General features: G+C 42.5%; 1 protein-coding gene across 2 annotated transcripts in view; it reads right to left on the bottom strand.

Moving 5' to 3' along the window:
* The window catches only part of MALT1 (MALT1 paracaspase), a 63,174-nt gene that overhangs the window by 26,776 nt on the left and 21,345 nt on the right, over positions 1 to 15,053 (bottom strand). Inside the window, exons 3-8 of one of the 2 annotated variants that reach the window (XM_015103796.3) lie at positions 11,241 to 11,362; positions 6,434 to 6,593; positions 4,777 to 4,955; positions 4,256 to 4,352; positions 3,636 to 3,668; positions 581 to 607 (exon numbers count right to left, since the gene is read on the bottom strand). In XM_015103796.3, coding sequence (XP_014959282.2) covers positions 581 to 607; positions 3,636 to 3,668; positions 4,256 to 4,352; positions 4,777 to 4,955; positions 6,434 to 6,593; positions 11,241 to 11,362 — 618 coding nt within the window. The remainder of the gene's footprint in view (positions 1 to 580; positions 608 to 3,635; positions 3,669 to 4,255; positions 4,353 to 4,776; positions 4,956 to 6,433; positions 6,594 to 11,240; positions 11,363 to 15,053) is intronic. The other variant, XM_042239125.1, reaches the window with a different exon arrangement.

Raw genomic sequence — 15,053 nt, 5'->3', positions numbered from 1 at the left:
AAGAATGATAAATATAAATATTCCTGCCAACTATCAGTCTCTTCATGGCCAATGACCAACCACTCGTCTGCAGAGCACCAACAGTCCCCACTGACAGTAGTCTTACTTCAGATACGGACACCCACCCAACTAGTTCAGATGTATTCAATGTCCGAGCAGCTCTGAACGGGGACCCAGGGGTCTGGCGAGCTCAGAAGTGTCACTTCTGTCACTTTTTCATAGGCTGGCTGATTCGCATGTCTCAAATTAATTTCATGCATTTCTCCATATAGCTACCTTTTTTATTTATAGCCATTCACAATGATAAAGAAATACACTGATATTTTATATTGCCTCAGTATATTTATTTTTCTACCCTACAGTCTTACAATTTAGAGTATTTTTAATATTTTCACTTGCATGAAATTGAACTTCATGTTAAGTACTGATTTCAACCCTAAAATATGATATGTCAATCAAGGGGAAAAAAAAAACCCCACTAGTACTGCTACAGCAAAAGAACACTGCTAGTGTCTTTTTAAGCTGCTGCATTCAATAACCTGGAACTCTAACATGAGTGCTTTATGTTTGCATTACTCACCAGGATGCCCGAGATTCGTCAATTCATCTAAAATAAAATAAAGAGAAAACAGATGAAATAATCTTTAAATAATTTAACTGCCAATTTAGTGCATATAGGAAGACTGATCAAAGAAGTTGACTCTGTGCGGTTAAATCGTGTTACAATGTTTTATCAGGTTAGAATTTTTTAAATGCCTTAAATGAGAAGTCATGAACGTTGTGAGGAGGGGAGTATGCTATTGTGGACATCAGCTAGGACTCCTAAGCTATTACTATGTTCATCAAATGACAAAAAAGCTAAACAGACTCATCTTTAATTTGATAAAAGTTTTTTAGATGTTCTGGCTAATTATGGGACAAAAACAATCAAGAGACAGGTTTGTCTATGGCCTCAACTATACACTTCTTGAAACTAATTAAAAACCTCAAATGATATTTTTAAAATTAAACTTGAATTTAGAACAGTTTAAGATGTATAGAACTACTGTGAGGACAGTGCAGAGTTTCTGCATACACCCACCTACTTTCCCTATTTTTAACGTCTGACGTTAGGAAGGCATATTTGTCACAGTTAATGAACCATTAATGTTCTTTTTTTGTTCCAGGACCCTGTTCAGGACACCATGTCACGTTTACTTGTGTTTTCTTGGGTTTCTCTTTGCTGTGACAGTTTCTCAGCCCCTCCTTGTTTTTGATAACCTTGACCACTTTGAGGATTACCAATAAGGTATTTTGCGGAATGTCTCTAAATCAGGATATAGCTGATGTTAGACGGGTGGAATGTGTTTTTAATGGTATTGTGGTTTCAGAATTGTTAACCCGTAGTCCCTTGGTGGCTCAGATGGTAAAGAATCTGCCTGTGATGTGGGAGACATGGGTTCGATCGCTGGGTTGGGAAGATCCCCTGGAGGAGGGCATGGCAACCCACTCCAGTATTCTTGCCTGGAGAATTCCATGGACAGAGGAGCCTGGTGGGCTACAGTCTGTAGGGCTGCAAAGAGTCAGACAGGGCTGAGTGACTACACACAGCATACAGCCTCTGACCAATGGAGAGAGAGAATCCTCTAAGCAAATACCTATGACACTACAGCTACCTATTTTTCCTTTACAAATTTTATGAAGATAAAAGTTACCATTCACAATAAATTACAAATACTATACTACTCATAGAATGTGCAGTAATTTCTGTGATATAAAACCCACTGCACAGTGGTATCTGCTAGAACACGGGGTCATACACAGTTTCTTCCATCCTCTGTGCTCACTCCTTTCCAGGTACTCAGGCCAGCGCCTGTTCTTCCCTCCCGTAGTCAGTGAGGCTGCTCCACCCACTTTAACAGGCTCAGACTCTTATCTGGCTGTGCTGTGTCTTCGTTCACTGCTACGCGAGGGCTTTCTCTGGTGTGGCTCACGGGCTCTAGAGCAAGGCTCAGCGGTCGTGGCGCACAGGCTGAGTTGCACCGAGGCATCTGGGATCTCCCTGGACCAGGGATTGAACCTGTGTCCCCTGCGTTGACAGGTGGGTTCTTAACCACAGGACCACCCAAGTCCAGGTTTAGGTTCTTTTGTCATAGTCTCACTCCATTCTGGGATTCCCCTCCTCTGACCTCCTAAATGATCTAAACCCTGCACACATGTATTCACCACTACAACTGTCAGTGTTTTCACTGCCCTTAAAAAAACCCTGAATCCCACCTATTGAACCCCTACCCTCTGTCCCAATCAGGGATCTGTAACAAAGCACATAAAATGAAACAGATCACATCAGCTTCTACAGGTAAAAAAGATACGGTATGCTCTAGGACATTGCTGCTGTGTGCCCATCCACCAACTATAAAATGCCTCAACATTGCAGACTTTTTGGAAAGAAAAGTTGGATCTAATTTTTCCATCTGAAATTCTGGGAGTAATTTCATAACAGATTTATTTGAAAATTATTATCTAATAGTGTGTTTGCCACTGCAAAATTATAGGGAGAATCTTGCAGGTAAAAAACCAGCTAGGTGGTAACTGACATGCATCACCCTGAAACTAGCGATGCTAGTTTACATTTTTTCGTAGAGGTCTGCAATGTTAGGAGATTTTAAAATCATGCAATTAGGTGAAAAAGAAGGAAGAGGAGTTTGCTTAGGATCTCTTTACAAACATTCTCTCATGCAGGGCCCACAGACCACGGGATTACAGTGCACCCTTATGCTAGAGAATTCGTCGGCAACAATGATTGGGACGAAGACAGTAATTTCAAACTTCAGAGTGACACCATAGCAATCCAAAGGACAGGGAAACCAAGAAACGTTAAGAGGTGACATTATTTTCTTACTTTGCCCAAGTAGAGCCAAAGATTTTTATAATAGGTTAAAGAGGCAGAAATTGAAAAAATACTTTGCTTCCACGAATCTCATTTTGCAAAACAGTGTGACACCACACTAGGGGCAAGTAACTTAAGTTTTAAAATTTATTCATTACAACTCACGTGCAAGACTTTGGTTAGTCAAAACAAATTAGAAGTTTATGTTAAAATAACTTTCAGTTCTCTGTGTAGTGTCGTAAAGGTGACATGATACCTTAATCTACAGTCTTATAACTTCAAAGAATGGATCTTATAAACTTATATTAAAACAGTATATTTATTATTACATAAAAAATGGATTAAACAATAAATTTCCAGTCCTGAAACTATTACAGAAATTATGTTTGCATTTGAGAGGCGTTTTATCATGGCAAACAGATAAATAAAATGATATAAACAACTATCCATGATAGTTAGGATACAGGATAGCCATGTATTTTTTTAAATTTTATGAAGACAAAAATGAACATTAAGAATTAATCACACTGTTTGTTCACTATTCGTAAGATTGTTGGAAATTAGTTATTTTAATAACGTGTCAACTGAATAGTGTCTGGGGCAATTTATGAACCCTTGAAGACTAAGATACAGTATCCTTGCATTAAAATCTTTTCTTACAGCTAGTATTTTTTCCATCACTGACTCAGTAGGTCAGGGCATTCCACCAATCCCAAGAGGAACCAGCATGCAGGATATTTGCTTTCAAACCAAAGGATTACACTACCTTCGGTGCATTCCACTGCCTCATCTGTTCTTCCTTGTTCCAGAGAAAACAAATGTGATACATTGTGATTCATGATCTTAGGAAGGGCGGCCATCAAGCAAACAGAGATAAATATCATAGAAATATGTTGGCAAACCAACATACATATCAATTGCATTAATATCACCTACTATTAACAACATCACTAAATGCATGAAGCTGAAATAGAACCAACTCTTAAATTAAGTATTTCGTAAGTGGCACTACTGATTAATAATCATTCTGCATATATCTGTGATGTTTGTTTCTTTAATAATGTTTTATTAAAAATCTTTTTCCATTAAACCCAGGGTTTTTTTTTAGCTAAAGCTCGGAATACATTTTTTGCCATAAATGTTTAATATAAACTATAAAAAACTAAAAAGATCTAAATAAATAATCCTTTTGGGCTCTTTTCTGTTCTTTATGTGTGAATCCTCATTATGAATTTAGGATGCATTCTCTCAAATTTCTATTTAAGCAAAAATAATTCCGGATGCTTAACATACCATTAAATAGAATGGGTGAATAAAATTTCCACTGCTCAGCATCCTTCATCTTATATGGCTCCATTGGTCAGAACCCCGAGTGGTACTGCTTACCTACAATGACGTCTACTTTCTTGCTGTCTTGACTCTCTCGATCGTTATATACACGACACCAGTAGGTTCCTTGATGCTCCAAATCCACATAAGGTACCTAAATCAGTATCAGAACATGCACATATTGACAGACTCTTTAATTTTAATTTAAAATGGCTTGGAGAAAAATTGTTTTTTTTTTTTAAGCCCTACAGAACTGAACGTTGCAGACTTTCCTCCACTTTTTCCATTCATTACATTAGGTCAAGTATTAGCAAGCAAATAATACAGTGCATCGAACGGTAGTGAGCCTGATGCGATACCAGTTGACACCTTTCATGTAAGCACTTACATATGGGCTGGCATAGTGTTCTAGTCCTTTTGCAAATAGAAGAATCAATTAATACTGGATAATAAAGAACTTGAAAAAATACAAAACTTGAAAACACCCCAAATATGAATCACTATTCACTGTGATTTTTCATTATACTATTTATTTCACATATTAACCACCCCAAATGTCCCCGAGACCAACTTCCTACCATGTATAGCTTTTTTGTCTCGTGTGTTAATCGTGATTCGTTTCTGAACCACTGGTACTGAGGAATGGGGCTTCCGACAGCCACACACTGTAAGATCAACGTGCTGCCAGGCATCAGCTTTTGGGACTTTGGTTCAACACAGATTTGCAACTTGGATTCAGAGATGCCATCCCAACTGCCTTAAATTAAAAGAAAAATAGCAATGAACATAAAAGTTCTAAGTTAAAAAAAACTTTTAAAACTTTAATTAAAAAAAAAAATGCTTTCAAGTTCATCCTTCATTTTTTTTCCCACGATCTTTAATAGAATCTAACTGTTGCACTTCTAGAAATATTAAGAGATGTTCTATGGATAAAAGGATGCTATGGACAAATAAGTTTAGAACATTCTGAGTTAAACAAAGTTAGATTTCTTTACTGCAGAACTTCTCAAAGTATTCGCATGCACTATATATTCAAGAGGGGGAAATAGTTCACGTGGTTTCTAAATGTGCTTAGCCATATTTGGTAGAGCAAAGGACTTAACATCTTAAGTGACATTCATGTTAAAAACAGAAAGTTCTATGTTCTGCTGTTTGATTTAACTTGCCTTCTTAAAATCAGGAGTTTTGCTATTAGCACTGAATAAATAAGGATGGGTTATCCCTAGCTTTTCTTCCCAAGACAGATATCAGAAAGCATTTTTTATTGAAGGCTCATCTGTCAGTCTTTAAGAGCCTTGAGGACAGAGGGCTTGTCAATCAGCTGTGGCAACAATGAGATTCTGTGTCTAGCACACTGCAGGTGATCAGTAGTATTTGTTGGATGAACAGTATTCTATTTATGAACATGAAAGTTCATTACATGCACTGAAATGTTCTAAAAAAATATAAACCACTCTCTTAATTAATCATGACTACTCCTAGAGACTTTTTTCAGTTGTGGGAAAAGCTAAACTGAGAAGAAGAATGGAAGACACAACTGGAAACAAAAGTCTGTTTCCCTCATGCTGTCTGTCCAGCAAAAATGACAAACATGGTTCTTGACTGTGTATGTGAGTAAATAAAATAATACCTGATGGCTACTCTGTAGAGACCTTGGGGTTTTTCCATGATCAATACTGGTTATTGAACTAAAAAGCAGACGGGCCAAGAGTAGAAAACCAGCTGGATGAAAGGCTTCATTGTCGTGACTGATGCACTATACGCCCTGCCGCGCCAGTACCAACTCTACAGACAGACTTTGCTCCATGACACAACTTTCAGGAGTAATACAATAGTTTGGGAGAAAAAAAACACAGTATAGAAAGGAACTCAAAAGTGAGCAAGGTTGCATTAGATTTTTTTTCTCCTCCAAAATCAGAGACCACAACATCCAGACCCATGAAAGGCGGCAAGTTTCCAGAGGTCAGCAGCAGGGCCAGATTGAGAAAGGTCATTTTTTCCCCAAACAGCTGCATGTCTCTCTTTGTCTATCTAGCTGTCTGTCCATCCATCCATACAGAAAAAGAATGAAAGCACATGGGATAAAATCTTAACGACTGGTGACATTATACTGGGGGAAGTACATATACATTATATTGGGTGAGTACTGGCTTTGATACTTTGAAATGATTTAAAAGCAAACCTTTAAAATTTAAAAGAGGCAATTCCCATCTCAGCACTCAATTAATCACTTACTCTGGAAGCTTTCTGTTACTTCTGTGACATCGCAAACATCCAGCTGTGACCACTGGCTAAATTCAAAGGTGAAATTATTATTAACTCGACAGACATAAAAGCCCGCATCTCTTACATGCACTGTGTTAAAAACAAGTTCAGATGCATTTCCATTCGGAATCTGTGAAAGAATCAACAAGAGGATAAAAGTGAATGACTCACCAAAATACACCTTATAAACTGTGCTGTGCAAAATGTATGATTTCCTGGGAGTTTTGAAAAGTGTATCTTTTTTCTCCCGGTTCTAAAATATCTGTTCCTTAAGAAGCAAACAATAACATGTTGAGTAATTTAGGACTGAAGTCATTGAAATCCAGTCTTTTACAAATCTGTTAACCAGAGAGTTAAGCTCTATCCCATATATCTTCCAAAAACTCACTAATAGTAAAGTGTCTCTTCTGTCCTTTAAAATCGTTTGATCATTAGTATTTACAGGCTTGAGAACCGCAACACTTATGAGCTCAGTAGCCAAACCATGAGGGAGTAAAGAGATCACAGAAAGTCAGGCCTGGCTGCACATCTCAGCTCTGATCAAATTAGCTCTGAGCATATGAGCAAGTTTTATCCTGAGACCCCAGTCTCTCACCTGCCGAGTTTCATCGGAGGGTAGAGGCCTTGACGGCACACTTCTCTCAAGGCCTGGGAGGTGAAGAGCTATGGGAAGTGTGTTGGTGACAGGACTGGCCATTCAGGGTATCCCAAGCCTTCCTCCCGGGCCTGGGTCATCTCAGCTGCTCCCGTCAATTTACCACCACCACCTAACTCTGCATATTGCCCAGGTTTCACTAGGTGCCTCCTTATACAGGGGACCCCTTGCAAAGGACTTTAACACACTCCCCCTCTTCAAGCCCCAACCAACTGAATTCAGCCCTCTTTCTTCTCAGAACTGGCACCAGAGCAAGACTGTTTTGCTCAAGATCTGACAGGTGGGATGGAGACTGCCCTGAGCACTGCCTGCCCACCCTCCCACATGAACCCACCTAGTCTGCCTTCCTACTAGAACAGTCCTGGGTACTTCCTCTCTCCTGCGACCCCACTTCTCTCAGCCACTGACTTCAGATAGGAATCTCTCCTCTTTCAGCTGCTGCTGCTGCTAAGTTGCTTCCGTCGTGTCCAACTCTGTGCAACCTCAGAGACGGCAGCCCACCAGGCTCCCCCGTCACTGGGATTCTCCAGGCAAGAACACTGGAATGGGTTGCCGTTTCCTTCTCCAATGCATGAAAGTGAAGTCACTCAGTTGCGTCCGACTCTTAGCGACCCCATGGACTGCAGCCTACCAGCCTCTTCCACCCATGGGATTTTCCAGACAAGAGCACTATAGTGGGGTGCCACTGCCTTCCCCACCTTTCCCAGCTACCGAACCACAGATCTGAGCCCGTGCCTATTCACAGCTGCTCTCCTCTCTCCTGTGAAAATGGAAAAAACCTGTCTTCCTACCAAAGGCCTCTTGGGCTTGGGATGCGTGAGGATCCTAACCACTCAGAACTCCAGAGTTACTACGAAGATTAGTTCAAGCTGAAGACATTTTGGACTCAACAGATGCAGAAAGGCTTCTCAGAGCTTTCCTTTTCTGACAAAAGTAGAAACTTCTGGGGGATGAGGCCACTATAAATTCCGTCTTCAGGGTGGCTTTTACTTCTAGGAAGGCGATCAAACCCACTATAAACCTCTTCTCCAGGGGAGGTTCATGGCCATGAAGATGGAAAGACCACTTGCACCCGCATGAATAGATATTATCACAAACTTTCTTATCACCTGTCTGTTCTCCCAGAAACCCCTCTGTGCGTATTTACTAAAGAAACCCATGTTTCTTCCTTAGAGGCTCTTTCTTTCTCATCCCTTTCCTGTAACTTTAACCCAGCATGAGCTACTTCTTCTGTAAGTTCCCATATGAATAAATTTTCTCTTCCTAATCTGTATTCTGTCAGTTGATTCACTGGCTCCAGGGCCAGAACATGAGAGGGTAAAGTATTTTCCTGTCTGACAATCTGATCCCCTCTGGCCTTGCTCCTGCAATTTTCTCTCTCTACTTTAGCATCTCTTTTATTAGAGTGCTCTCAAAAACATCCTCTAGTACCTGTATATCTTAAATAAACAAACAAACAAAAATCCCAAATATCCTGCCCTGGACCCGTATACCTCTCAGCAGCACTGGAAATGCTGACCACCCTTTTCTTCCTGAAATACCTTCCCAGGGGCTTCCGACCAGCCTCTCCTGGCCGTGCTCACTCTCTCTCTTGAATTCTTCAGTCTCTCTACTGCTGCTTCCTCTCCTATACACACTTTCAGAGTTGCCTCGGGGGGTATCCAAGCTGACTCAGATGCATTCAGACATGAACAGGCACGGCAAACTTCATGTGTCTGAAACCACACTCTGGACTCTTCACCCTGAGTCTCTTTCTCTCCCAGTCTCCAATACCTCAGTACGTAAGAGGTCCCCAGAGGCTGGAGTGGAGCATCCGGAGTCGTCCTTGAGCTCTGTTCCTCTCCCCTCGGGCTCTGCATTTAGCCCGCCAGACCTGATGAGCCCTGTCTCTAAAATAAAGCAACGCACCCACGCTGCTCAGTCTGCCCTGCCCTGTCCGAGCTCACACTACTGCTATTTCCAGTCTAGTGTGGGCATTAGGTAACTGGTCTTTTTGTTATGCTCTTGCTTCCATTTAAGAGCGAAGTCGGGGGACTTGCCTGGTGGTCCAGGGGCTAAGACTCTGCTCTCCCAGTGCGGGGGGCCTGGATCCGATCCCTGGTGAGGGAACTAGGTCCCATATGCCGCAACTAAGACCCAGCGCAGAGAAATACACACAGACTGAAAAGAAGCAGCAAGCTGGTGTTTTAAGAACATACATCCTCCCGTTACTTCTCCTGTTTAAGACTTTTGAGTGTCGTCTCCCTTGGTATCACCCTGCTTATCTTCCTCACAGCTCTTAACTCACAGTTATCTCATTTACTCCCTGTCTGTCAGAGGAGGGGGCAGGGCCCTTGGACGTCAGGCTTCACCATCTGGGCCTCAGAACCCGGACAGGTGCCCAACAAGTGGTCGTGAGACGAGTGTCTCCTGAAACAGACTATGAATCTAAGGGTTGAGACAGAACTTGACTGGTGAGAGCCTTAGAACCCCTCATAGCTCTTCAAATCCAGTGGGCATGCCTCTTCCCCTCGGTTTCTCCCCTTCTCAAAATTAGGACACAGTTCACACGTGATGTACGGGGTGGCCACACAGCTCCTTGGGGTTTTCCTGTGACACCTTATGGAAAAACCCAAACGACCTCTTTGGCCAACCCACTACTTACCATAGTAAGATTTGCCCATGATTTCTTCCTCCAAGGCATTCACTGAAATGAAAGCCACTCTGCAGCTGAGAAGCTATGGTAAACGTGACTTCAGTTACCACCCCTCGAGAGCCTAGGCACGTAAAATGGCCTCTCAGTCAGGCTCTCAATGCCCAGCGATAGGAACGCGAGGGGCTCCTAACAGGCAAGCGCCCAGCACAGGCCTGTCTGCGGCCCGTGCCTGCGCAGTCCCGTTGCTATGGTTCACGGCTGCCCTGGCTCATCCGGGTGTGAGTGAGGACATTAAAAGATGTGCAAATCCCCATGCTTCTTCTGAGGCACAGGGTGACTGCATCAGAGGAAAGAACGTCGTTTTGGAACAACTCTTGAGCTTAAAGTCAGATTTGCAAATGGAGTTTTAGTGTTGAGTTGAGAAGAAAGTTTGGTTATGTGACTCACAGGCTGAAAAGAATAACGGAGTTTCAAGGTGCCATCTGGAGGGCAGGCAAGGAGGCGGGTGGATGAGGGAGAAGAGAGAAGCTCGCGAGAGTGGAGCTCGACGTGGCAGGACCACTGAGAAACCCCCAGCGGCAGAGTGGCTCAAAAAACGTTTATTGACTTTTTTTAATCATCATTACTTTTAAAATCGGCCTCACTGCATAGCGTGTGGGATTTTAGTTTCCTGACCAGGGACTGAACCTGTGCCTCACGGATTGGGAGTCTGTCTGGTGTCTTAACCACCGGACCACCAGGGACATCCTCTCAAAGACTGTTTAAGAAAAGAGAATTTCAATATGCAAATTTAAATTATTTGTCCTGTGGCTCAGGGATATAACCCTTTCACGAAAGGAACAAATGTCTCTCTCTACCAACCTGAATTTTACTTCAGAAACTACCATAAAAGCCTAATCTTTTGATAAAATACAGTTATGTGGAATGCTTAAAACAATACTGCCTTTCATGCTGCTTTGAAAACCTTTTAAAGATTATGATTGGAACAATCTGTTGTAAAGAATTCTGTATATCTATGTCAGAAGGTATTGGTGATGTTTCCCGTTTGCTAACATTGTTGCCCTGTGTACTCCTGATTTTCCACAATTTTCAGAATACAGAACTGATTTTATTACTGCTTAGAAAGTAATGATTATTGAATGCATCAGTAATAACACTGACCCTTTAACAAGGACCTATCAGGTCCTTTAACAAAATTCCTGTAAATATATTAAAGGCAGTAAGGCTAACTGATTTTCTCTCTCTCTTTTTTGTTGTTGTCCAGTCACTCAGCTGTGTGTGACCCCATGGAGCGCAGCACGCCAGGCTTCCCTGTCCCTCACTATCTCCTGGAGATTGAGCAAACTCAGCTCCATTGAGTTGGTGATGCCATCTAACCATCTCATCCTCTGTTGCCCCCTTCTCCTCCTGTCTTCAATCTTTCCCAGCATTAATCTCTCTTCTTTTGACAGAGGAATTAAAAAACATTTAAAAGACATGAAAATTACCTCTTTATTCATTTTGAACCATTGATACTGTACAAAAGGATGTCCAGTTGCCCGGCAACACAGCTTCACAAACTGTCCTGCCAAGACTGCCTTGGATTCGGGATTTACAGTGATCTTTATTCCTTGAAAAAAAAAAAAAAAGTTATATAAATAGAATCAGAGAAGAGGGGCTTTCCTTGTTTATGTTTCTGAAACCAAAAACAGAAATATTTTGGAAATAACCTGCATATTCACTCTTTTTATAAATCACTCATTCAGATCTCTTCCCCACTGGATGGTGAGTCTGTGAGTTCCAGGCTCTGTAAAACGAGGAGGAAAGAAACTCACCTGCAGAAGACTTTGATTGACCACATCCCCCTCACCCCCCACGACTGGGGGAGAAAACTGTTTGCCATATTTCTTCAGTTCTGAGAAATATTTTTTCCAGGTCCTAACGCCTCTGAAATCAGGATGTGCCTTTAATAACTGTCTGAGGGAGCAGTCAGGGTGCGCTATCGGTGCCCGTTCTGGTACTACTTGATCACAAGTGTTTATACGGTCAGCACTTCAACTCAGGTAGGGGCATGGTTTTTGTAAGACAAGTGCGAGTTTATATGCCATTAACATGTCTTCAAAAGACATTCCCTGGAGGTCCAGGGGTTAAAGGCTTCACCCTGCAATGCAGGGGATGTGAGTCAGACCCCTGCTTGGGGAACTGAGATCCCACGTGGCTCCTGGCCAGAAAGATGAAACATAAAACGGGAGCAATGCTGTGGCAGATTCAATAAAGACTTAAAAAAAACTGGTCCACTGGGGAAAAGAAAAGGATTCCAGTGCTATGGTTCAGCATTGAAATAAAACTATTCTATAAGCAGAAAGGCAGAGAAACAGAAGAGCCCGACAAAAATTTGATACATGGGATGCAAACATGTCTCATCTGAGAAATGACTACCAGCATCAAAACCTGGAAAACCTTTTCTTTTGCGGGGGAGGGGGTGTGCCACATGGCTTGTGGGATCTTAGTTCCCTGACTTGGAGCCTCAGCAGTAGAAGTCTGGAGTTCGAACCACTGGATCGCCAGGGAATTCCCCAAACATGGAAAACTTCTGAGAGGAGCTTCTTGTCAAAAATCCTCAAGTCAATAATGGAATGCCTCCCCCGCCCTCTCACTCAATCACTCCCTCTAGGGAAGCCCGCTGAGAGTCCTGGGGACACCTGCGCGGCTCTGCAGAGGCCTGGGCCGTAAGGAAAGCAGTGCCAGCCTCCTGCCAGCAGCCATGTGCATGAACCGTCTGAGGAGAGGATCACCCAGCCCCATCTGGACCTTCAGATAGCTGCAGCCCCAGCCGACGGCTGGGCTGTCACCTCACGAGAGACCCTGAGCCAAAACCAGCGGCTCAACACTCCTGGATTCCTGCCCTCAGAAACTCCGAGATAATCAGTGAGTGCTGATTTTAAAATTCTTGGTCTTGGAATAATTTGTTATGCAGCAGCAGATAACTGACACAAAAGGAACCAAGGCTAGGACATTTTACACTTGCCAGGGTTTTAATACATAAATCTTGGCTTTTGTGCTAAATCACTTCAGTCGTGTCCGACTCTTTGTGACCCTATGGACTGTAGCCTGCCAGGCTCCTCTGTCCCTGGGATTCTCCTGGTAAGAACACTGGAGTGGGTTGCCATGCCCTCCTCCAGGGGATCTTCCAGACCCAGGGATCAAACCCATGTCTCATGTCTCCTACATTGGCAGGCGGTTTCTTTACCACTAGCACCACCTGGGAAGACCAGCTGGCTTTCAGAAAGGAGAAATAATCATTAAAACTTATAAAACATAATTTTCCATACCTGTTTTTATTTTTCTTCACATATCCTGAACATGATCTCATATCTTTTTCTTCTACAACCCAGTAAAGCAAACGAACAAAACAAGATTACCACTGAAGAGGAGACAGTCCTAAAGAACAGCAATCTTAATATATGAAAGGTACTAAACTTTCAAGGGAAAGAATAGTATGTAAGACAAAATAGGCATGTGAAATCCATGCAGGAAAGATATTGAATAAAACCAAAATCCAAAACGAGTAAACATTTATTGCATTCCTATCATATCTGAGGGTCTGGAGAAACCCTGGAAAATCAGTAAGTACAGCAGAGCCACTCAAAAAAAAAAAATTGAAACTCCTGCCAAGGAAAAGCTTTCATATTCATTCATCCCTTATGTGGATGCCAACTGGCACAGGATGGCTGAAGTAACAGCTTTCCTGAATTCTGATATCCATGTTAGTAGGAAAGTATATGTTGAAGTCAGAAAATGGGATGAGCACTCTTACTTAAGCCAGAAAATTCACACACTGTATTTTAACACTTGCATATGCTGTTCATCTGCCAGGAGTGACTTACAACTTTAAGATGCAAGGATTCTCATTTCCAACGTTTAAGTATGATAAGAGAGGGAAGAAAAAAATTTGCAAAAACAACAGAAGGGAACGAGTATAAATTGGACTATAAATCCAGGCGTGGTAGCTAAATTGGCTTTAAAATGTGGGTGCCTTATAGCCACCTCGGATATACTGTCCCCAAGCCCTCTGGACACAGAGTCTTCGCCCCTCCTAGACCCCCCAGGCTTCCCCATCTCTGGGAGGACAGACCAGGCCTCAGCCAGACCTGGGCCTCCAATGACTCAAGACAGACCCTCCGCACACTCCCTTCCTCTCCACGTGTAATTCAGCTGCAAGTCCTATCAGTTAGGCTTTCCCTCGTCTCACCATCTCCCACGCCGTGATCTCAGTCGAAGCCACCGTCCCCTCCTGACTGTTGCCACAATCTGCTAATGTTCTTTCTTTACTTCCAACCAGCAGCTCAATATCTTTTTAAAACAAATTGGCCCACAGCTCTCCTCTGATTAAAAACCCTCTGGACCTCCGACTGGACCTAGAATACGACCCAAGCTCCTTATATGGCCGAAAAGGCCCTCTGTGAACGGACCCCTCTGTCTTTGTCCCGCCGGCTCCTTGCCCACCACGCTCCAGCCATGCAGGCTTCTTTCCTCCAGAAGACAAGCTCTTTCCTGCCTTTTCGCTTCCCAGTTCTCTGCTGGATTTCTCCCCCAACCCCCAGTGTCTCATGGCAGACAATTTTAACATCCAGGTCTTCAGCATTTCTGGGAAAGGTCTCTTCATGGGTAAGCCCCCACCCTCTTTCCTTTTGATAGTCTCCCAGCTTTGTGGGCTTCACTGCACTCATCCCCTGAAGTCTCTTTTCTTACTATCTCACCGACTCAATCAGAAGTTCCTGTCTTAGTCATCGGTTCACCTGATGCCTAGAACAGTGCTTGGCACAGTGGAACAGTGGGTGTTCAACACATATTTGCTGAACAAATGTGTATTATAATAATAAAAATGACTACAGCAGCGATTTTACTGACTGCTTTATATTTGCCCGCCACTTTGATTTCTAACCTTCAAAATAACCATGGTAATTAGATCAATGTTACAATGAGGAGAAATGAACTTAAGTCATTTTCATAAAGTCATCCGAGTTACCTTGGGTAAATTATTTAACCTCCCCAGGACTAATTTTTTTCTCACTGTAAAATGGCAGAACCAGGAGGCAAACCTATGTCTTCCTAGGCTTTAAAACTCTTTCAAGCCTTTTGTTATCCCAGTGATCTTTTTCCTTCTTTCTTTACTGAAGAATAACCGACAAAAACTGCGTATATTTAGGGTGTGCAACATGATGGTTTAATAGTTATACACTGTGAGACGCCTGCCACAACAAGTTAATGGGTACATTCATCCGCTCACACATCGTTATTTTCCAGTGACTCTCTTTCTG

Source organism: Ovis aries, chromosome 23 (genome assembly GCF_016772045.2).
Source record: "Ovis aries strain OAR_USU_Benz2616 breed Rambouillet chromosome 23, ARS-UI_Ramb_v3.0, whole genome shotgun sequence".
Taxonomy (NCBI): Eukaryota; Metazoa; Chordata; class Mammalia; order Artiodactyla; family Bovidae; genus Ovis; species Ovis aries.
The sequence above is the reverse complement of the archived record's forward strand: the minus strand, read 5'-3'. Positions and strand labels throughout refer to the sequence as shown.